We start from the raw sequence: 22,555 nt of genomic DNA, 5'->3' as shown, positions 1-22,555 counted from the left end.
AACGGCACAGTAGTGGCACTTTCTACCTATATACAGTAGATATAGTATAGTTGTGACATCACTACCGTACGGAAGTCCTGACGGCTTGTTTTTAAGGCACAGGTTTTGAACACAGACTGTGTGCATTTCTCTGTGGATTGAGTGTTTTGATACTTTTATAGTATTTATGTAGCACCTCAACCTGCTTTTTAATGGAAACCTCACTTTTAACAACATGGGACCTATAACATACTAACAACATTCAAAATTACTGCTTCAACTGGCACTCAGGTGGAAGGCTCTGGTTCAGTAACACATGAACTAACACTATTATTCCAGTTGGTAGCTATCAGTAGCTATCAGCTTCTTTTCTGAAGAAATCCTACTGGATACTCTTAGATAGTGTAACAAACTGGCTAAGCAAATGTATGTTTATCATTTGTTCATTTTTTTATCAGATCAAATTGCACTGCCAGACTTGGCAGCTACAGCGATGGAAAACTGGGGACTGGTCACATACCATGAGGGAGCCCTGCTCTATGAGGAAGGAGTGTCCTCAATATTAAACAAGGAACAGATCGCTACTACCATTGCACATGAACTGGCACACCAGGTGAGAGGGAAAAAAACTGTGTGTTACAGGGCATTCACACCAAAAAAAGCGATCTGGCAATTTGTCGCAGGGTGGTGCGTCGGGAGGAGTGTCAATGAAACGATCCATCTGTGTGACATCCTGTTGTGTTCTTAAACCTCCCAACAATGCTCAAGTAGACTTTTAAAACGTCCTTATGGCAGAGATAGAGGCAGCGATGTTTCCTGTTTCCTGTACAGGATTCAAAACACATTGTCAAGTCTGATCTCCAGTTACATGATTGGCCACAGCAGCGTGACGTGAGGTTGTGTTTCTCCAAAAGTTTAGTCGTGTCAATTTTTTGCCGCAGGCCCACACGTTGTTTGTGTGTGTCCCCCAAAGATGGTTTCTGTCATTTTATGTAGTTCTGATCATACTGATGAACACACTTTGATGCTACAAAAACGGGGTTAAACGCTTTGATTGACAACTGCGATTGACTCATGATTAGGGTTGGGTACCGGTTGGGTTTTATCCACTACCGGTGCCTACTCTGTATTTTTTAAACGGTTCCGGTGCTTAAATGGTTCTGGAACCGGTACTTAAAAAAACGAAACCGCACACACTTTGTCAAAAAACAATACCCTTTTATTTCCAGGGCCAAATTGAACACACTATTCTAAATCTAGTGTTGAAACTTTGTTAAAACATTTTGCATACATACATGACTTGTTATGAGTACCGCGTTTCGGTACCCAACCCTGCTCGCGATTGGTCGAGCGGGTGCATGGGCGGGACTTCACTACTGCGCAGACTCTGGGAGGAAGGGGAGACACGTCGTCCATCTTTTTTTACAGTCTAGGGTTATCCCTCATAAATACAACAGACTATGAGATCATTTTGACTAATGGATTAACTGCTCTCACTGTAAAGTAATTTTGGAAAAGAGAACCAACTTATTGACATTAACAATAGTCCTATCCTTCAACATTTTATGAGTGTTACATGACACTGTTACCTCAACTGTCCACATCTGCCCTTTCTGTTGACAGTGGTTTGGAAATCTGGTGACAATGAAATGGTGGAACGATGTTTGGCTGAATGAGGGCTTTTCCACCTACATGTCCTTCTTTGCAGTGGACCATGTTGAGCCTACATTTCAATTAGTAAGTTCAGTCCAAATATCTTTCTAACGAGGATCATGCTTAGAAGACTCACACACACTATTTTCATTTCTGTCATTTAACCCTTGTGTTGTCTTCGGGTCAAATTTGACCCGTAAAAAAAAAGAAAAAGAAAATATATATATATATATATATATATATATATATATATATATATATATACAGTGAGGAAAATAAGTATTTGAACACCCTGCTATTGTGCAAGTTCTCCCACCTGGAAATCATGGAGGGGTCTGAAATTGTCATCGTAGGTGCATGTCCACTGTGAGAGACAAAATCTAAAAAAAAAAATCCAGAAATCACAATATAAGATTTTTTAACTATTTATTTGTATGATACAGCTGCAAATAAGTATTTGAACACCTGTCTATCAGCTAGAATTCTGACCCTCAAAGACCTGTTAGTCTGCCTTTAAAATGTCCACCTCCACTCCATTTATTATCCTAAATTAGATGCACCTGTTTGAGGTAGTTAGCTGCATAAAGACACCTGTCCACCCCATACAATCGGTAAGAATCCAACTACTAACATGGCCAAGACCAAAGAGCTGTCCAAAGACACAAGAGACAAAATTGTACACCTCCACAAGGCTGGAAAGGGCTACGGGGAAATTGCCAAGCAGCTTGGTGAAAAAAGGTCCACTGTTGAAGCAATTATTAGAAAATGGAAGAAGCTAAACATGACTGTCAATCTCCCTCGGACTGGGGCTCCATGCAAGATCTCACCTCGTGGGGTCTCAATGATCCTAAGAAACTACACGGGAGGAGCTGGTCAATGACCTGAAAAGAGCTGGGACCACCGTTTCCAAGGTTACTGTTGGTAGTACACTAAGACGTCATGGTTTGAAATCGTGCATGGCACGGAAGGTTCCCCTGTTTAAACCAGCACATGTCAAGGCCCGTCTTAAGTTTGCCAATGACCATTTGGATGATCCAGAGGAGTCATGGGAGAAAGTCATGTGGTCAGATGAGACCAAAATAGAACTTTTTGGTCATAATTCCACTAACCGTGTTTGGAGGAAGAAGAATGATGAGTACCATCCCAAGAACACCATCCCTACTGTGAAGCATGGGGGTGGTAGCATCATGCTTTGGGGGTGTTTTTCTGCACATGGGACAGGGCGACTGCACTGTATTAAGGAGAGGATGACCGGGGCCATGTATTGAGAGATTTTGGGGAACAACCTCCTTCCCTCAGTTAGAGCATTGAAGATGGGTCGAGGCTGTAAGAAGCATATCAAGGTTCTGGCGTGGCCTGGCCAGTCTCCAGACCTAAACCCAATAGAGAATCTTTGGAGGGAGCTCAAACTCCGTGTTTCTCAGCGACAGCCCAGAAACCTGACTGATCTAGAGAAGATCTGTGTGGAGGAGTGGGCCAAAATCCATCCTGCAGTGTGTGCAAACCATCATATATAATATCATACAAATAAATAGTTAAAAAATCATACATTGTGATTTCTGGATTTTTTTTTTTTTAGATTATGTCTCTCACAGTGGACATGCACCTACGATGACAATTTCAGACACCTCCATGATTTCTAAGTGGGAGAACTTGCAAAATAGCAGGGTGTTCAAATACTTATTTTCCTCACTGTATATATATATATATATATATATCAGAAATACAGGTTTCTTTCAACCATATTGCCCAAAAATAACTTGGATGCATGGGTGTACGTTATATGGATTCAACGTTTTTTGCAGGTAAAATCAAAGATTACTTCCATTGAATTTTGGGTGTTTTATTAAATTTTAGAGCATTTGTTTAAAAAAAACGTTTAAATGGTTTCAAAAGAGTATCCTGACTAAATGTTAACATACCAGTCTGTCACACACTCAACATCATCTGATCTAGTACAACAAAATCATAATTTCTGCTTTTTTTAACTCAAAAAATAACTATAATGTCATATAAACTGGGTTTATTCACCGTGAATAAAAACAAGCATAGAAAAAGTGACAAAACATTTAAAAAAGAATGGAAAAAGTGCCAAAAATGTTGGGAACAAAGGGTAAAAAAAAATTTTGACCCAGAGGGACAACAAGTTCATGGTAGACGGGAAACAACACAAGGGTTAATTCACTTTCACTGATGGGATTAAATCTTTGGTAGAAGTTCTTTTTTTTCTGCATCAAAGCTTTTTAACCATGGTCATTGAAACACGTGAAAAGAAAGATTGATGTTTGATTGTTTGTTTTTCTTCAGAAAGAACTGAATATATTGGCCAACCTCCATACAGCGTTTCAGATGGACGCTCTGGCCTCATCCCATCCTCTCAGTCCTCCGCAGGAAGAAGTCCAGAAGACTTCTAGTATCATTCAGATGTTTAATTCTATAACCTACTGTAAGGTAGGGCAGTTTGCAGATTATCTGTATCTGCGTTTTATTTGCCTGATAACGATAAAATTAATGAATTAAAAAGTGTTCTACTTTGGCTCCTCTACAGCTCTGTCTGTCCCTCTGCTTCAGTTTCACTCACCACTGAGTCGGACTTAATGCCCCACACACACACACACACACACCACTATCTGACTCTCTGTTACTGGGGATTATGTTGGAAGTTTCTGATTTATCAAATAATTGCTTAAAGCATTTGAACCAAATTTTGTGTTTGAGTGTGTGTGTGTGTGTGTGTGTGTGTGTGTGTGCGTGTGTGTGTATGCGTGTACTATGAATATTGACATAGACATGGATCTGGTGTTCCCTCTGTAGGGGGCAGCTGTGCTGAGAATGCTGGCAGACGTCGTGGGTGAAAGGGTTTTCATCAAAGGAGTCAAAGTAAGCAACTACTTTAAACCTCACTTAGTCGGGCTGAAATAGGGCTGTCATCCTTATAGCAGCACGGTGGCCCAATGGTCAGCACTGTGGCCGCACAGTAAGAAGGTACCGCGTTTGAACCCGTTTCCCTTTGTGGGTTTTCTCTGGGTGCTCCGGTTTCCCCCACCACTAAAAAAAACCACGTTCCCCTCCCTCTCTACCGAGCTGATGTGTAGTTAGCGTCTGACGTCATAAGGCTGCCGTGCATCACCAGGTTGGTGCTACGCATTGGTGATGGTAGAGAGTCACAGAGGAGAGAAGAAACTAGAAAATATTCACATTTAACAAGCTGACGTCAAAGACAAGCGGATGGATTTGGCTTTGTGTGGTGACGGCGCCTTTAAGGAGTGTTCAGACAGAACCCCCACTGGACTGGACAGAATTTGTTTCTTTTCCTTCCACAAGCATCTTTCCAAAGATGCATCCTATCCAGCTGGTTATCCAACACTTGCTCTCTCAATTTGGAGTGCTCATGTAGTCAGTTACATAAGCAAAACAAAATCTCTCATCATAGATCCAAATCTGTTCTGTTGACACTAACACCATCTCTGTTGCTCTGTGGTCTAACAGTCTAACATCTGGTATTTGTTGTTGTTGCAATGTGAGAAGACAGAGGCTACATTTACAGCTGCACACATGTCAATGGCTTGACAGTTATGAACAAACAATAGAGCACCAACTGTACCAGTCACTGTAGCAGTCACAACAATAAATTGCACATAAAGTATTGCACACATCCCGTGGTTATAACATATTGCATGTAACAGCATTTGCTACGTTTTGGTTTTTAAGCTGAGTTTTTTTTTGCCAAAAGTGAACGTGCACCAAGTGTTTTTATCTCCAGTAGAAGAACTAATCTCCATTCAAACTAACACGCCCAAACCTCATATCTCATCAACAATCTGGTATACTGGACAGATCGTAGGGGGAATGAGATGGGGAAACCCCAGAGCAGGGGGAATGAAAGGGGGAAACGCCAGAGCAGGGGTAATGAGAGGGGAGAAACACCACAGCAGGAGGAATAAGAGGGGAAACACTAGAGCAGGGGGAATGAGAGGGGGAAACACCAGAGCAGGGGGAATGAGAGGGGGAAACACCAGAGCAGGGGGAATGAGAGGGGAAACACCAGAGCGGGGGAATGAGAGGGGGAAACACCAGAGCAGGGGGAATGAGAGGGGAAACACCAGAGCAGGGGGAATGAGAGGGGGAAACACCAGAGCAGGGGGAATGAGAGGGGAAACACCAGAGCAGGGGGAATGAGAGGGGAAACACCAGAGCAGGAGGAATGAGAGGGGGAAACACCAGAGCAGGAGGAATGAGAGGGGGAAACACCAGAGCAGGGGGAATGAGAGGGGGAAACGTAGCAGAAGATATTCATTTTTAAACCAAAACATAGCGGTGTAAACCGGTTCACAATCCACAATTTAATCCACCTGTAGTTTCTACTGCTCCAACCAAAAGGGAGCAGGCGTTTGCAGGATTGAGAAACGCCCCCCTTCAGACCTACAACATCTGCTGGTCCATCATTGCTTTTCAAGTGCATATGGCCAAAATATGACAGAAACCATTTTTTTCAGTCAAACATTTGGGACATCATTGTTAAACTGGGATCTGCTGATAGCAGCTGTGTTTGGATATTTTCATCCAGCTCTCAACGTGAATTCGAAATGCACAATTGCCTCCGGAAAATAATTATATTTTAGCATGATGAACTGTTAACTAAAAGCTCTCTCTGGATCTCTTTGTATTTGTGTTTTAGACCTACCTCTCCGAATTTAGTTATAAAAACACGGACCAGAATGACCTTTGGAGATCTATACAAAAGGTAAAATCTTAGTCAGGTTTTTTTTTTTATCCAAATTTGTGTTGCTGACTGTAAGCATGTCTTGTTTTTAATACTGTAATTGTACCATGTTTGCAGGCCAATGATAATAATGGTGGTAACACCCAGGTTGCAGAGTTTATGGACTCTTGGACCAAGCAAATTGGCTATCCTGTCATCACCATCAACACTACCAATGGAGAAGCCTACCAGAAGCACTTCCTGTTCAATGACTCTGCCGAATCTAGGTATGTGCTAAATGGACGTTGCTTCAGTGTACCAATTAGGTTACAGCTCAGCACAGTAATGATCAGGATCATACCAATCCAGTTAACATGTTACTGAAAGATTAGATTAAAGATAGATTTTGTAATTGCACTCATTTACATTTATTTTCCACCTAACATATAGATGACCAGTGTCTTTACTTTATCTGAAAATGTGTTATAAAATGTAAATTTTATTAAAAAAACAAACTTTTGATTGAGAATCAGTGCATATTTATAACAAATAGATCTAACAGTACATCTTTGCCATGGACGCAATGGAAGAAGTCACAACAGCCAACCAGACAGACGGCGTTTTCAGGTTATAAAACGCCTGGCGCACCACACTGCCTTTTTTTGTTATAGACGCCCCGATCAGACAGAATTTTTTCTGACCTAAACCTTGTCAGGCTACTTTAAAAGAACAATGGCTGTTTGATGTCAAAGGTGTCACTCATGAACCCACAGTGAATTATCATGCAACTGAGGGTGCAGTTTCCCTCAACTCTACAGAGCTTTTTAGTGTCTTTCAGTTCTTTGTTTGTGGCAAAAAAATCAATTAATGCAGGTTTAACAATACTGCACTAATGTAATGTAATATTTCCCATTACTGATCACAGATCAACACCAGTTTGTGGTCAACATGAGACTCCAGTGATAAGAATACTCTCAAAGTTCACCTTCCATTTGCAGATAGTTAAAATGGTGTTGTCACTCATTGGCATGTACAGTATACTTACATTGTTGACCAATGCAAACCCTAGGTGGAAAATGTGAGCAAATGCTGTATGGCAGGAAACTCAAAATAATGACTCCCTCCTTCAGTATTTATTGGAATTTTACATCTCGAGTGTGAGTGCCAACCATTCAGTCTAAGATTAGGGAAGATCCTTTACCTTCACTATCTTTCCAAAGTCCAAAGTTGGATCATAAATCTGTGGCCAGTGACTTCCTCACACCACAATGTCCAACTCCCTCTGAAAATAGTTGTTACCAAATTATAAAAGACAGGTTAATGGGTCTGTTTTAGTTGGCAATATTCAATAAGTTGTTGCATCAGTGTCCCCTTATTAAGCGAGTATTTCCCTGCCAGGCCTGCACAAAATCACTGCAACTGATTACAGTAGATTATACTTTTGGCCATGTGGAGTGTTTTGAAAGAATGTGTTGTAACTATGTGCTCCATAACACTGCCGTTGTGAGTTGCACAATCATTTACAGTAACCTCACAGTTTTAGGTTGCTTTGGCCATACCCTGACCATAACAGCTCTGGACTTGTGGCATGATGGTATTGAATATTGTTATTATTATCACTACAGGAGATTAGATTTAGTGGTTTATTTACAGATTTTTAGATTGTTATTTAGACTCTTCATTCAAGCTGAATAATCATTTCCTGGATCATGGACATATCATAACTACTACTTATTATTGTTTTTTTTGTCTTTTTTTCTGTCTGTTTAGTCTTTGGTGGAAAGTCCCGATCAGAGTCATGTCAAATACGACTAAACCTTCTCTTGTCTGGTTGGGATCCACCCCAGGTAACAGAATGTACAACATATAGCTTTGGAATAAACACCTTTCTCCTAAAACTCACATATTTTAACAGCTAGGTTTTCATATTGGTCAAAGAACCATCGATTTAGAGCTTATCTGTTTCATCAGGCTCACTGAGGACTAAATATAAACACTATTGACATCTTGATGCAGCTATGTGATGGTCTTTGATTGGGTAGCCTACAAGTCAGTTCAAAATGATGGGGTCAGATTAGTATCATAATGAATAAATGCACACAGAAGTATTCACAAATTTCTGATGCACACACAAATATGTTTTGTTTTACATAGATGTAATAAAAAATCCACAAATATACAGTATGTATTTCAATGTATTTGCAATTTTCATGAACATGCATTTACAAAACTGCTTTTCATGCGTAAACTTCATTGCATTTGTGTGTGGATTTTGAGACTCCTTTGATTTCGCTTAAACAGGGAGTTATCTGTAGCAATCATATATACTATGTATGTGTGTATGTATGTACTGTATGTCTTATGGAAGTACATTAGGGGGTCATGATTTCTGAATCCATTTGAGCTAACTCTGGCTTTTAATCGTTCCACTTTGGCTCCAAAAACAACTCTTTCGGTTTTGTGAGAAAGTCAGAGCACAAGCTCTGGCAAATCCAATCTTTGATTTGCTCAATGCACTTTGTTTGGATTGGAACACAGTCCCCTGGTGATATGGTTATGTAAATATTTGTGTCGTTTGCATAATTATGGTAACTGATTGTGTTATTTTCATTAATCTGGTAAAGTGGAAGCATGTAAATGTTAAAAGAGGCCCCAGAATGGATAATGAAATAATGAAAAGATGAAAAGATAATGAAAAATATTTTTGTGTAGTGAGTCATTTATATATAAATCCTGAAATACATTTGTGAATCCTTCTGTGTGCATCCATTTGTTATGATACTGATCTGACTCCACAGCAAATGGATGAGACAGATCAGAGAACAGATGACCATATATACAAGATTACCTTTTCTCCATACTAGTTTTTCATTTGTATTCATATTGTGCTATTGATTATGAATGATATTTGCCTTTTGAACAGTGAAGAAAGACGAATTCCAGTCCAAGAATGGGGAATGGATCCTGGCAAACATCAACTGTACTGGATACTACAGAGTCAATTACAACCCAGAGAACTGGGACCGCCTCCTGAGTCAGCTGGAGATAGACCCGCATGTGAGCACTGGGTTAAATAATGACTTACCAAATCACAGAACTGAGCATAAATATCCTCCATCTAGATCAGTGGTTCTCAACCTTTTTTGTGCCAGCACCCCCCTATCCATTATCCAGGTCCCTAACGCCCCCCATCAAATATTATGTAGGCTAATTGCCCCGAATATTACGCCCTAATAGAGGCGTATTATTGTTGTTACTATTGTTATCAAAAAATCAAATAATTGAATGCCAAACAACACATGTATTACCTTCCCAGGTATCAAAAAAGCCATGTGAATAGAAATTTACAATTTACAGGTTTAAAAAAAAAAAATGCAACCATTTGACATTCAAATTAATTAACAGCAGCCAATCAGAACAAATAGATATGTAACAGTCAAACTATAATTAGGTATTATCAAAAGACCTGCTGCATGTCCCTGGTGTGAACCTCAGCACCTTTATAAGATGACTATACTTTAATGTCCTTTTTTGTTTGTGAAGTGACCTTGGGTATCATTAAAGGCGCTTTAAATAAAATGTATTATTATTATTATTATTATTATTACAAACACTAAAAGTAGCCAATCAGAAACAGCTAGCAATTTAACATTCAAATCTATTTTTCATTGAAAGCTATATATTGCAACAGCTATAATCAAATCCCACGGAAAACAAGCTGGCACTTATCAAGGGATAAAAGCAGGATTACACACACACACACACACACACACACACACACACACACACACACACACACACACACACATACAGAAAAGTATTTTGGTGATGACAAAAGACTTGAAGAACGACATCTACTGCCGAATGGAAATAAGTTTACAACCTTTGAAAGTTAGTGGGAGCCCTTCTTTGATGTTAAGAAGAGTCTAGGTTAGAAAAGTCTAGGTTAGAAGAGTCTAGGGTTAGAAGAGTCCAGGGTTAGAAGAGTCTAGGTTAGAAGTGTCTAGGTTAGAAGAGTCTAGGTTAGAAGAGTCTAGGGTTAGAAGAGTCTAGGTTAGAAGAGTCTAGGTTAGAAGAGTCTAGGGTTAGAAGAGTCTAGGTTAGAAGAGTCTAGGGTTAGAAGAGTCTAGGTTAGAAGAGTCTAGGGTTAGAAGAGTCTAGGTTAGAAGAGTCTAGGTTAGAAGAGTCTAGGGTTAGAAGAGTCCAGGGTTAGAAGAGTCTAGGTTAGAAGAGTCTAGGTTAGAAGAGGTCTAGGTTAGAAGAGTCCAGGGTTAGAAGAGTCTAGGTTAGAAGAGTCTAGGTTAGAAGAGTCTAGGTTAGAAGAGTCTAGGTTAGAAGAGTCCAGGGTTAGAAGAGTCTAGGTTAGAAGAGTCTAGGTTAGAAGAGTCTAGGTTAGAAGAGTCCAGGGTTAGAAGAGTCTAGGTTAGAAGAGTCTAGGTTAGAAGAGTCTAGGTTTGCTATCGCCTGACTTGCGAGTAAATAGCAGAAAAAAACGTTTGGAGAAACGTAACCCCACATCGCGCTGTGTTTTGCGGAGGTGTGAGAGTCCCGTACAGTAAACAGTGACATCACTTCCTCTATCGCTTCCACAAGAAAGTTTTAAAACAGCAAACACAAGGTCTGAACTGGCCGGGAGTTTGGGAACAGCTAAATGTTTGCCAAACAACAAAGCACAGTCGATATCTCTTGCACGTCTCTTTTCTTTCTCTCTTTCTCTGTGAAATGAAGCTGCCTTCAGGTGCAGTAGGAAACGTTGGGTTCTATAAACGATCTGACGAAAAACTGTTACTGTGAAATATAATATAAAGTCTACTTCTGCTACATTAAAGAATACAACAGGACGTTGCGGCGATTGCTTTTTTTATTTTATTTTTTTTAAATCTGAATGCAGCTTCACATAGTAGAGCTCATTTAAGATGATGATGATGCTCTGACGTCCCGTTTCCATGAAGGCAGCACGGAGCTGCGCCAAACTAAGCTGACAGAAGCACAGAAGAGTTATGATAGCGTCTCGTCCAGTTGCAGTGCTGTAAAATGGCAGCTTTTAATGTTACAGACCACTGATTTTTTAGTAGTTTAAGTGTAAACATATTGTTAATGTGAATCTTTGGTTTAAACTAGCTTTCAAACAAACGCCCCCCAAGGGCACCTCAATGCCCCCCTTTCCAAAATATTGCTTCCAACGCCCCCCATCATCTTCTGAACGCCCCCTGGGGGGCGGTACCGCACCTGTTGAGAAACACTGATCTAGATATAGTTGATTTGACTGAATAAGAAATGACATTTTATAAGCTGGTTACAGGTTTCCCCTAAAAGCTTTTTTACTTGATTAAAAGTGCTATGTTCTGTCAAAGACACATTTTCAACAATGGGTGTACTGAATTTGGTACTTGTATTAACCACGTCATTAACATCAGTTGAAAATATGAAAATATGATATATAAATATGAATATGTCCAGGGATCATAATGTCTTGAACTGGTCGGTCCACCACTTTGGTCCATACTGAGATGTCTTGCCTGTTGCTGTGATATTTCATACAGGCAATGGTTCCCAGAGGATACATTCTCCTGACTTTGTAGATCCCCTGACTTTCTATCAACCAGCAAGTCAAAGGTCATTATCAGACCTAAACGGAATCTGGAGATTTTCTTACAGTTTTCAGCGGGTATCCAGAATGAGATGAGAATGAGATGTTTGGGAGGCCTGGAGTTAACATTCTGCTTTTAATTTTATTTATTTCATTTGTTTAAAATATGTGGAATATTCTGTGGGATTCTGCAGTATGTTATGCCATTTGTGTGGTTTTATAGTATCAGACTTATTACAATTCATCCTGTAGGGAACATGAATGTCTGTACCAAATTTCACAGAAAGACCCTCCAGTAGTTTAAGCCGAAAGAAGTCATTAGATTTGAGCTATTTCACTGGATGTGGAAGTGGAAACTTTGACTTGCTGGTGCTTCTAGATGGACAGTGATTGCCATCCATTGAGCAATTGCGTTCAGCACAACTAAAAAGCCATTTGACCACTGGATTATATGGCAGCTTCAGACAGACCTCAACCTCGAAGAAAGTGCTAATACAGGCACATAACTTAAACTCAAAGAACTGTTAAGGTACTCATACCTTTCTGGCTGCAAGAGAAGGGAAGGGACAATAAAGACACTTTATTATAATAATATAATATATTGATAATTTAAATTGATGGGTTATTATCTGACTTTGAAAACAAAAACGTCAATGTAATAATCAACAGATTCTTTTCTTTTTGTTCAAAGCCTTAATTTGCATTTTCCCTATGGAACTCCAAGTCTTCATTGCTTGCTCTCATGCTGATTTTCCTGTTAGTAAACTGACTAAGTACAGTTGTAGATATCTTTATATTTAGTATCTTTGAAAAAATAAAATGTCACCTGTCCCTTATTTTGCTCTTGTTTTTTAGCGCTTCCCACCGATGAACAGAGGGCAGCTTATTGATAATGCATTTTTCATGGCAAGGTAATGACTTGGATTCAGTTGATCCAGACTGCTACGAATATTTTTTTCTGTAGGTGAAGTGTGTTGTGATGACACCAGAATGTTTAAAACATGACATACATTTAGGTCATGCTGGGGGCTCATTTGCCTCCCAGATTTGACCAGATCTAATCTCTGTTTTCTCCAGGGCTAAACTTGTCGAAGTGACTCTGGCTCTGAATTCAACACGATTCCTTCGCCAAGAGCTGGACTTCCTTCCCTGGCAATTAACAGTCAAAAACCTTGAGTACTTTGTCCTCATGTTCGATCGCTCCGAGGTGTATGGACCCATGCAGGCATGTGTCATTAAAACATCCTTTTTTTTTTTTACTTTTTAATTCGAAATTAATCTTGCTTTTTTTTTACTTTTACATCACTAACTGAATTAGGCAGTATTGGATGGAGAAGCTAGATTTAACAGACTAAATGTGCTTCCCTGTGGGTGTTCATGTCCCTTATCAGAACAATAAGCAGATTAGCAGTAAAAATGTTATATTGCTGCTTGTGTTCCCGTAACTCTGATGTAAAGCTGTCTCTTCCTGTAGGCGTACTTCCGTGAACAGATTAAGGGCCTGTACAACTCTCTCAGGAATTACACAGACAGCTCAACAATCCCAAAGGATCACGCCTCACAGTAAGGAAAGACCAGTTTTTCTACCCTCAGTTAATCATTCAACAGATTTCCACGTTTGCATTTTACAGTTCTATAAATTCACAGTCGAGTCTAAGAGTGCCAATGCAGAACAGGTGTGTGAGTTTATATACATCATCAGTTATGTTGGACTTACATTTATCAGCTGGACACAAACATGACTGCAAATGAATGTGGATGTTGCTCCGTGACTGCCTGAAGTGTAAATAGACAACTGGTTGCTAAAATGTTATCAGTGTTGTGTTAAGCTGCCCCCATGCAGTACTATTACTCAAGTACTGTACTTAATTACAATATTCAGTTACTTGTACTTTACTTGAGTATTTCTATTTTATGTAACTTTATACTTCTTCTCCACTCTCCTACTACTAATATTTCTTCCACTTATGGCCCCATATAGCAAAAAACAAAAAAAATAAGGAATTCATGGTAACACTTTACTTGAATGTATCTACATAAGAGTGACATGACACTGTCATGAACAAATGACACTGTCATGACACAGTCATGAAACATGAACCCTAACTCTAACCATAACCATAACTTGTCATGACAAAAACTGAATGACACTTAATGACAGAAGCGTTATGTCATAAACGTTTATAACTTGTTTATAATGTTTATGACAGTGTCATGTCACTCTTATGTAGATACCTTCAAGTAAAGTGTAACCAAATTCATTAAGCAATTCGTGATTGCGTCTCCCTAAATGATGCTATATTTCATTCTTAAAGGGGCTGTGATTGACATTCAGAACATTAATGTAGCAACAAACAAATATTTGTTATGTAAAGATATAGTGGAGTGTCCTGAGCAGAGAATGAAGTCACACTCAGAATCAGAAACAGCAAGAAGTACACTTATGTGGTTTGCAATGGTGAATGGGTTTGTGACTCTGCATTTCGTTGTACTTTAATGTCATGAAATAGGTCTTAAAATGTAATTCATAAAGGTCTTAAAAATGTCTTTAAAAGTCTTAAATTTGACTTGTTGAAACCTGCAGAAACCCTGTTAAATATCTGTACACTTATAATAATATATAATACTATGTGTATGTATATACAGTAAATTAAATTGTGCTTCCTTCCAAGGCACAGCCAGATCCTCGCTGTAGAGGTGGCATGTTCCAATGATCTCCCAGAATGCTTAGAGATGGCTACAAAGATGTTTGCCGACTGGATGAACAGCAACAACACTAACCCGTACGGGCACTACTGAATAAGTATTTTTAATTGCATCACCTTTCTACTTCATACCTTCTGAAATGATCCTAATCTTGCATGACTCTATGTTTAAGGGGGAAAAAATGGTCTCACTGTAAAAGTTTTTATTATATTCTGTCTTGTAGTCTTTACTCTCCAGCAATGATTTGGTGAAGGTAGGTGTCATTTAATCACTTTTTGTGTTATTGGTTGGTGGCTGTTGTTACCACTCTGCATTGTGGTTCTCATCTTATCTTTCTTTTGTATCTGTATTATCCTAATTTATTCATCACATTTTATTTATTAGTTTGCTGTTGACTTTACTTTTACTCAATGTCATTGTGAATGAGTGGTGCCCCTCAGTGAGCTCTCGAGTTTGATTATAGATTGAATGAATGAATGAATGAATGAATGAATGAATGAATGAATGAATCTTTAAATCTGCACTTGGCAGGATGTTTATGCTAACATGCACTCTAGTCCTAAATCACAAATTGGGGCGATCATGGAGAACATGATTAATATTGCTACTTATTGAGTGAGTATTTGCCAAAACAAAACTCTGGTACCTCTACACCTAACTTTCTAGCCTTTTGGGATCCAGGTGCAACTTTAAAGTAGAGGCACTGACTCTTCATTAGATGTAACTGCTCACCACATACATGTAATTACATGCATGGAAGTGTGTTTATTCCATAGACTGTAAAAAATAATGAACAAAGTATCTGGGGCTTGCAAAGTGAAGCCAATGCTGAAGTGACATAAACCTTAATTCTATCACATTTCCAGCAGGGGGCGACTCCATTGGCCCCACAAAGAAGTCTATTATATGAGAAATACGAGTTTATGGTCTCAATCGCTAGTTCAATACAGCATGATGTTTATTTTGTAGATGTTGGTCCCATTTATTTTAAAATTGACGATAAAGCAGGGGATGCTTTAGGACCTGTCAATCAGGACAGAGGCTTAGCAATGCTAACCATGCTAACACTGTTTACATTAAAACGGAGCTGAACTTGTTTTTGGGGGTGCCCATGTTTTGGTCTTCACCATTGTGTTTTCACTTTGTCAAAGTTAAAGGGAAATTTCACCGCTGGAAAGCTGAATATATCTTTAAATTGGGTCACTTATGTAGTAGAAATGTGAAAAGAAAATTGAAATTGGTGCCTTCTTGGCCGAGATAAGCCAGAAAATGTGTTTTTGGCTCATATGGATGAAAGACACCAAATCCCAGAATGCACTTGCTTTGCTGCTGTATGAGGCCACTCCCAAGCCACGCCTGCCCTTTACAGACAGACAGTGAGACGATCAACTCAACAAGTGTGTTTTATTGTCATTTCAACCATATACACAAAAAAACGTTTCACCGTGGCTCAAGTGGTGTTACACATTTAAAACATGCTTTTTTTTTGCCACAGCTGATACATTATCCGGACTTCTTTCAGCGGATTGATTGATAGCTCCAGAGTGAACAGAACTGTGTCCATGGCAACGCTCTGCTATGCATGGCAACGGTGTGTTATCCTTGGCAACGGTGTGTTATCCTTAGCAGCGGTGTGTTATCAAGAAATAACAGACCGCATTCTACATTAGAATTCAACCAAGCCATGTAATAAAAGAAGGCTAACTCATAGCTACTAGCATTAGCTCTTGGTGGGCTGCGGTATAAACATCGAGTATAAACACAGCCGTACATTTGCGTGGGATGTAGCTAGAATTGTCGGCATTTTACAGTCACAAACTCCACCAGCAGTTAGCAGTTAGTTGGATACAAATCACCCCATTTCTGCAACAGGCAGTCAGGGGTAACACAGCCCACCTCCACTAGTAGTCTTACTCGGTGACAGCAGGCTGGATTGTCCACAGCAATATTCCCACAACAACAATAACACAAATCAGCGGTCTCTGAACTCACGTTGGGAGTTTCGTTGAAGTTGGATGTAGTCCAGTTTGTTTAATGAGCGGACACTTGCAAGCACGATTGGTGAACAGATGGCTGGCTAGCGTTAGCTTTCCACCGGCACACTCATTCAACGCTCCCCACTGATGAGGTCACTTTACCGGCCAGAGGAATCGAGCACCACCGCTGGTCTCTGTGCAGGCAAAGCTTGCGTAGTGTGTCGAGTATTGCGTCCGTAATAAAGTGTCCTGCATATTCTCCCATGTGTTCCAATGTATCCCGGTGGTACACATGTGTGGTAGTTTGAATGCACATAATTGTTGTTCTAAAATTTCCATCAGGGTGAACAGTTTCTGCTCCTGCTGAGAAGCTAAGCGAGGATTCAAGATGGCTGACACTCGTTTTTTCCTCGGCAATTTCCGGAAAAAGCCGACAGTCCAACCCCTTTTGGGCTATGCGAAAGTGGCTCCTAATACAGGCATACAGGCTGTAGTCTTTTGCCTCTGGGCAAAAAAGCCTCAGATGACGCAAAAATCGTCATTTTGCGTCATCTGAGGTTTTTTTCCAGACCCACAATACAGAGATCTCCCCTCTCAGGGGGACATGAGGGAGGGAAGCATGGTCATTCAAAAATACTACCAGGTTTCTACTGATACAAAGCTTAATGCTAATCGGTGAAGTTTCCCTTTAATTTGAACATTTTGCTTGCCTAAATATGTCTTGTTCAACGGTCTGCCAACCAAGCTAGCTAGCAACCGCTAGCGTAAGCTGGTAACTTAAATGAAAGTTTGACGATTTTCTGTGTACTGCCGTACATGCAGACGAATGGTGGCAGTAATGGATGACTCGCTTCACAAGGGTCAACCATAAACAACACCGGCTTGGCCGTGTCATTCTTCCCAGCTCCAGCCTCTAGTCACATCCAGTCAGTGGTCTTGTCTAATGTGTTGTAGTGGGTATGTAGTTCTGTATATTGGCCAGAATCTGCATTTGGGGGATTGGGGGGCCATATCATAGTGGGGGGTCTGGGTGTCCTACCCCAGGCAAGTTTTGAGCTTCAACCACTTCATTTCCTATATTCAGATACACTTTTATGCACCAATTTACGGTGGAAATAGCTTTATTTAGCCTATGTGAAGAAGAAAAACACAGATGACAATTCAAAATATATCAAAAATATAATGGAAAGTATGTTGTTGCATGTCATTGGGCATTTTAAACTGGGTATATGGAAATCCTGGAGCTTTCTTAGTGGGTATACTGCGTATACCTTTACACCCTTGCATCCAATTGCAAAAAAGATCAGCATAATTTTTCATGGTTTACACCCGCATCACCAAACTCAAGGCTTTAAAATCACAAACCCATGGCTGATGTCATGGATGCTACGTCCACTATTTTTACAGTTATTGGTTAAAATATTTGCACTTACCTTGCTGGTGCAACAGGGTCGATTCCAGAAGTTTTTAAGTGGGGTAGCACGGGGAACAATAGTCAGTCAGCGGGCATTTTATCAAAATACAGAATTGGGAGAGGGGCACCCTTGTTGCCCAAGAATACATTTTGAAAATGAGACAGTCCTGATGAAACTAACTGTGCATGTATGTTTGTGTGTGTGTAATTCAGCATCCACCCCAACCTGCGGTCTGTAATCTACTGCCAAGCTGTGGCTGCTGGCGGGAAGAAAGAGTGGGACTTTGCCTGGGAGAGGTATCAGAGCTCCAGCGACACCTCCGAGAAAGAGCAGCTCCGTGTAGCTCTGTCTTGCACCAAGAAGACCTGGCTGCTCAACAGGTGAAGCTTCTTTCATTATGGACACACCTGTGATAAGGTGAATCCCAAACACGCAGTTGTTATTGAGTGAAGAGCTAGTCAGTGCCTTCCTTATCTTACAGATACCTGGAGTACACTTTGGACTCTGACAAGATACGCCTGATGGATGTCGGCTCAATTATTTCCGACATAGCCTGGAACCCGGCGGGGCATGCACTGGCCTGGAACTTTATCAGAGCACACTGGGACTACGTCAGTGAGCAGTAGGTTGCTTTTTGGACTATGTCTACTGCTTCTTAAATTGGTTTATATTTCTGAGTCATGAACAAGTATTCAAGATCGTGCAGTTGGGTTTTACAAATATAGACTTGAAAAGGAAGACATGATGCCAAAGTTTAAATCTAGCCATTTTTACTCCAACAGATTTACAAGAAAATTACAAGTATTCATGGTTTACCCCAGAACATAGGCTTGTCAGGGTGGAGGAGCCGACCTAACGCAGCAGTTAGAGCGTGAGAACTCTGAGCAGAAAGTTCTTTTTATGGTGTACTCCATTTTAAAGCTCCATCAATCTTTTTCTTTTGGTCACTTGGGACAGAGCTCATCAACAAGCTAAAAGTCACACACATTTCTCACATAGTGAGGCAAAGTCCCCCCCCTGTCGGTGGACCAACATGGGACTCCATTTTGGAAAGAATATGTACAGTAGTGAACTGCGAGAGACAAATAATGATTTGATCCCATTTCAATTGAGCCATGAATTACACATATGATGTTTGTCAATTCCAAAGATAATTTTGCAAGAGGCTAATGCAAGACCCCTCCACTTTGCGTCTGGGTCCTGGGTAGTCTATATATCGATAGCGTTTTATTTACGGAATAGTTCCGGTGCTGCCGGAAATTCCACCAGATGTCCCTAATTTTCGGCCGGATGTCCCTCAACTTCCACTTTCTTTGTGTTGCCATTCTAAACTCAACTATTATTGCCACTGTTCATCATATCCCCAACTGGCCCATCAGACACCGCCTACAAAGAGCCTGGGTCTGTCCCAGGTTTCTTCCCAAGAGGGAGTTTTTCCTCGCCACTGTCGCACTGCTTGCTCTTGAGGGAATTACTGTAATTGTTGCAATTGTTGGGGCTTTGTAAATCATAGAGTGTGGTCTAGACCTACTCTATCTGTAAAGTGTCTCGAGATAACTCTTGTTATGATTTGATACTATGAATAAAATTGAATTGAATTGAATTAAACTCCGGTCGATTCGTGAAACGAGCCAGAACCAACAATTAAATCATGTTTACCTTTTTTTTTAAGGAAAATTCTCATCCCACAATCGAAAGCCATTTTAATTCCAAAGGTCGCCTCCCTACGTGCACATGTTCCACCAAAACAAGTTCCTTCCAGAGCTTATTTTGCAGAGGCACCATGCCTCCGTCTGGTGCTTAGCGCTGCCCAAGACGATTGTGATTGGTTTAAAGAAATGCCAATCAACCAGAGCACGTTTTTCTCCCATCCAGGAATGCTGTGTGGACTAGTCAGACCATCCTCCATGGCACTGTAGAGGAAGGTCTGGCAATGAGAGACTAGTCTAACCCTAGCACAGTATCAGCTTCCTGGTGTTTCTTGGTCTACAACTCTGTCTGACCTGCTCTGAGGGCATGACATGCCCGTTTAAAGACCACACTGTTGTTGTTAGTGTTTGCTTCATGGACATGCTTCTGCTTGCTGCCTTGTCCCAGATTTGAGATCTGAGAGCCTGGCCTAGCTTACACAGGTCTTTTGACACTGAACTTAGTGGCCTGTGGTCACTTGAATAAACGCACACTGCCATAAAATAATACACTACAATAAACAGTGGCTTATATAAATCTTGCACGGTGTCATCAAGTACAAAGGTCTTGTTATTTAATCAGTGCTTATCATTAGCTCGCCTTCATAAAGTCCCCACTGTTTGTGCTGTTACCAGGAAGTGTAAATACTGTATACATAGCGGACAGGGTTTCAGTTCCTGAGCACACAGTGATACCTGAGATTGATCTAAATCAAGTAATCAGCAGGGATTCTAAATTCTCTTTTAATTATACTATTCATACTAGGGCTGCAACTATTGATTATTTTCATTGTTGATTACCATTTTCTCCATTAATGGATTAGTTATTTGCTCTATAAAATATCAGAAAATGGTCAAAAATGTGGATCAGTGTTCACCAAAGCCCAAGATGACGTCCTCAAATGTCTCATTTTGTCCACAACTCAAAGATATCCAGTTTACTGTCCCAGAGGAGAGAAGAAACAAGAACAATATTCACATTTAGGAAGCTGGAATCAGAGAAGTTTTACTTTTTTCATAACAAATGACTCAAACCAATGAATGGATAATCAAAATAGTTGGTGATTCATTTAATAGTTGAAAACCAATCGATTCATCTTTGCAGCTCTAATTCATTCTTGTTAATAAGGTCCACCTAGCTAAAACTAATGCAGTCTAATACAACAATAAAGTTTATCTTCAAGAAGGCTATAAGTTTTTGTTTAAACTGTTTTAGAGACTTGGTAGTCCATATCGACGACGAATCATTTAGGGGAGGTTCCACAAGGGTAAATCCAGACAGCTAGCTAGACTATCTGTCCAATCGGAGTTTTCTGTTGCACGACTAAAACTACTTTTGAACGTACACGTGTTCCACCAAAACAAGTTCCTTCCTGAGACTATTTTGCAGCACCGTGGCTCCGTCCGTCGCATAGCGCCCCCCCCACCCCAAGACAACTAAGAACGACAAGTCAAACCGGGCCCAGCCCATACACCTCTGGTTATGAATACAAAACCTCATGAAGTCTAATGTTTTCTATTTTTAAATACATTTGTATGCTGATCAATAAATCGTTAGTGAAGTTAAATATACAGTAGTGGTGTAACGGACCGTAGTTGATCTCCCTCCCTAAAAAGATAAATAGGTTTGGACTCATTTTTCCAAATGAAATAACATTTTTACTAGAGAGAAAGTAGGCTACCAAAAAAAGGTACCGGTACTGAATTCCTGGTAGTGGTATCGGTCCAAAAGTTAAACAGGAAAACAGAGAACTCAACTTGAATGTGTGTTGCTTCAAAGTTTTTCTCCCATCTCAGAATGCTGGGTGGACTAGCCAGACCCTCCTCCTCCTCCTAGGTTTTGTGGCGATAACCTGCACTGCACTATACTTAAAAACTGTTTGTAATACTTTGTGTCTCTGCTCCCAGGGATGGAGACATGCTGATCAATGCTGTGACCAGCAGGTTCTCGACACAGTTTGAACTGGACGAGGTAATTTATTGATGTTTTATTATGTCCAAATGATAACACCTGCGTGCAATGACTTCAAGAGGAAACTCCCCTTTGCAGTCACCACCAGTAATTATAATTATATCCACTGAGTAACTAGATACACCCTGATATCTTATCAGAGGTGTCTCTGTCATGTTGAGTTATATGGGTGTTAGTTTTACCTCCCCCTAAATATCCTTTATTAAACAAAAGAAAAAAAAAACGGGAAAGAACAAGATTTCATGTCAAAGTAAAGCTACAAACTGTATTTTTAACTACAGAAAAGTTAGTATTTTTTTTTAACAAGAAAGTTATTTTCCAGTATTTTTTTGCACCCCAGCTGCAGGAATATTACCGTTTTTGACCGTTGTCTTTTTTAGAGTGTATTTTTGCTGCAATGTACACAAATGCATTGCATTCACCAGAGAGAGAAAAAAATGGAGACCATATCTCATAATTAGGACTTGCTATAACTTGTGGAGATCTGGATCTCGTAATTATAAGAAAAAACATCTAATAATTACAAAGTCAGGCTCCCAGTTTTTTTCTCACACACACACACAATTATACATTTTTTTTAAAGTCTTTTTCAAAAATGAAAATGTCTCAACCTGAATCCAACATATTATTAGAAAATATAAATTTTTCAAAAAGCCCACTGCTGATAGGCTTACTGGCCTATAGGTAGTCACTAAGTAGCCATCCACAGATACCTTATCCGAAGGACACATGGATGTTCAACATTAAAACATGATTTATAAAATCAGGCCAACAGTTTTATTTATTATTTATTTATTATTTTAGTATTCTTCTATGCACTAAAATGGTAAACGCTTTCAGCCACCCAAACGTTATTGTAGGCCCAGTTTGATAT

At 39.9% G+C, this 22,555-nt stretch overlaps 1 protein-coding gene across 1 annotated transcript in view; it reads left to right on the top strand.

Annotated features, from left to right (window-relative positions):
• Positions 1 to 22,555, top strand: part of anpeplb (alanyl (membrane) aminopeptidase-like b) — a 30,150-nt gene that overhangs the window by 6,906 nt on the left and 689 nt on the right. Inside the window, exons 5-19 of the mRNA XM_028585929.1 lie at positions 438 to 592; positions 1,603 to 1,716; positions 3,940 to 4,083; positions 4,447 to 4,512; positions 6,311 to 6,376; positions 6,473 to 6,621; positions 8,105 to 8,181; positions 9,258 to 9,391; positions 12,780 to 12,835; positions 13,002 to 13,149; positions 13,399 to 13,487; positions 14,597 to 14,707; positions 18,234 to 18,401; positions 18,503 to 18,643; positions 21,618 to 21,681. Of these exons, the coding sequence (XP_028441730.1) occupies positions 438 to 592; positions 1,603 to 1,716; positions 3,940 to 4,083; positions 4,447 to 4,512; positions 6,311 to 6,376; positions 6,473 to 6,621; positions 8,105 to 8,181; positions 9,258 to 9,391; positions 12,780 to 12,835; positions 13,002 to 13,149; positions 13,399 to 13,487; positions 14,597 to 14,707; positions 18,234 to 18,401; positions 18,503 to 18,643; positions 21,618 to 21,681 (1,682 nt within the window). The remainder of the gene's footprint in view (positions 1 to 437; positions 593 to 1,602; positions 1,717 to 3,939; positions 4,084 to 4,446; positions 4,513 to 6,310; positions 6,377 to 6,472; positions 6,622 to 8,104; positions 8,182 to 9,257; positions 9,392 to 12,779; positions 12,836 to 13,001; positions 13,150 to 13,398; positions 13,488 to 14,596; positions 14,708 to 18,233; positions 18,402 to 18,502; positions 18,644 to 21,617; positions 21,682 to 22,555) is intronic.

Source organism: Perca flavescens, chromosome 8, assembly GCF_004354835.1.
Source record: "Perca flavescens isolate YP-PL-M2 chromosome 8, PFLA_1.0, whole genome shotgun sequence".
Taxonomy (NCBI): domain Eukaryota; kingdom Metazoa; phylum Chordata; class Actinopteri; order Perciformes; family Percidae; genus Perca; species Perca flavescens.
This window is presented reverse-complemented; position numbering and strand designations above follow the sequence as displayed.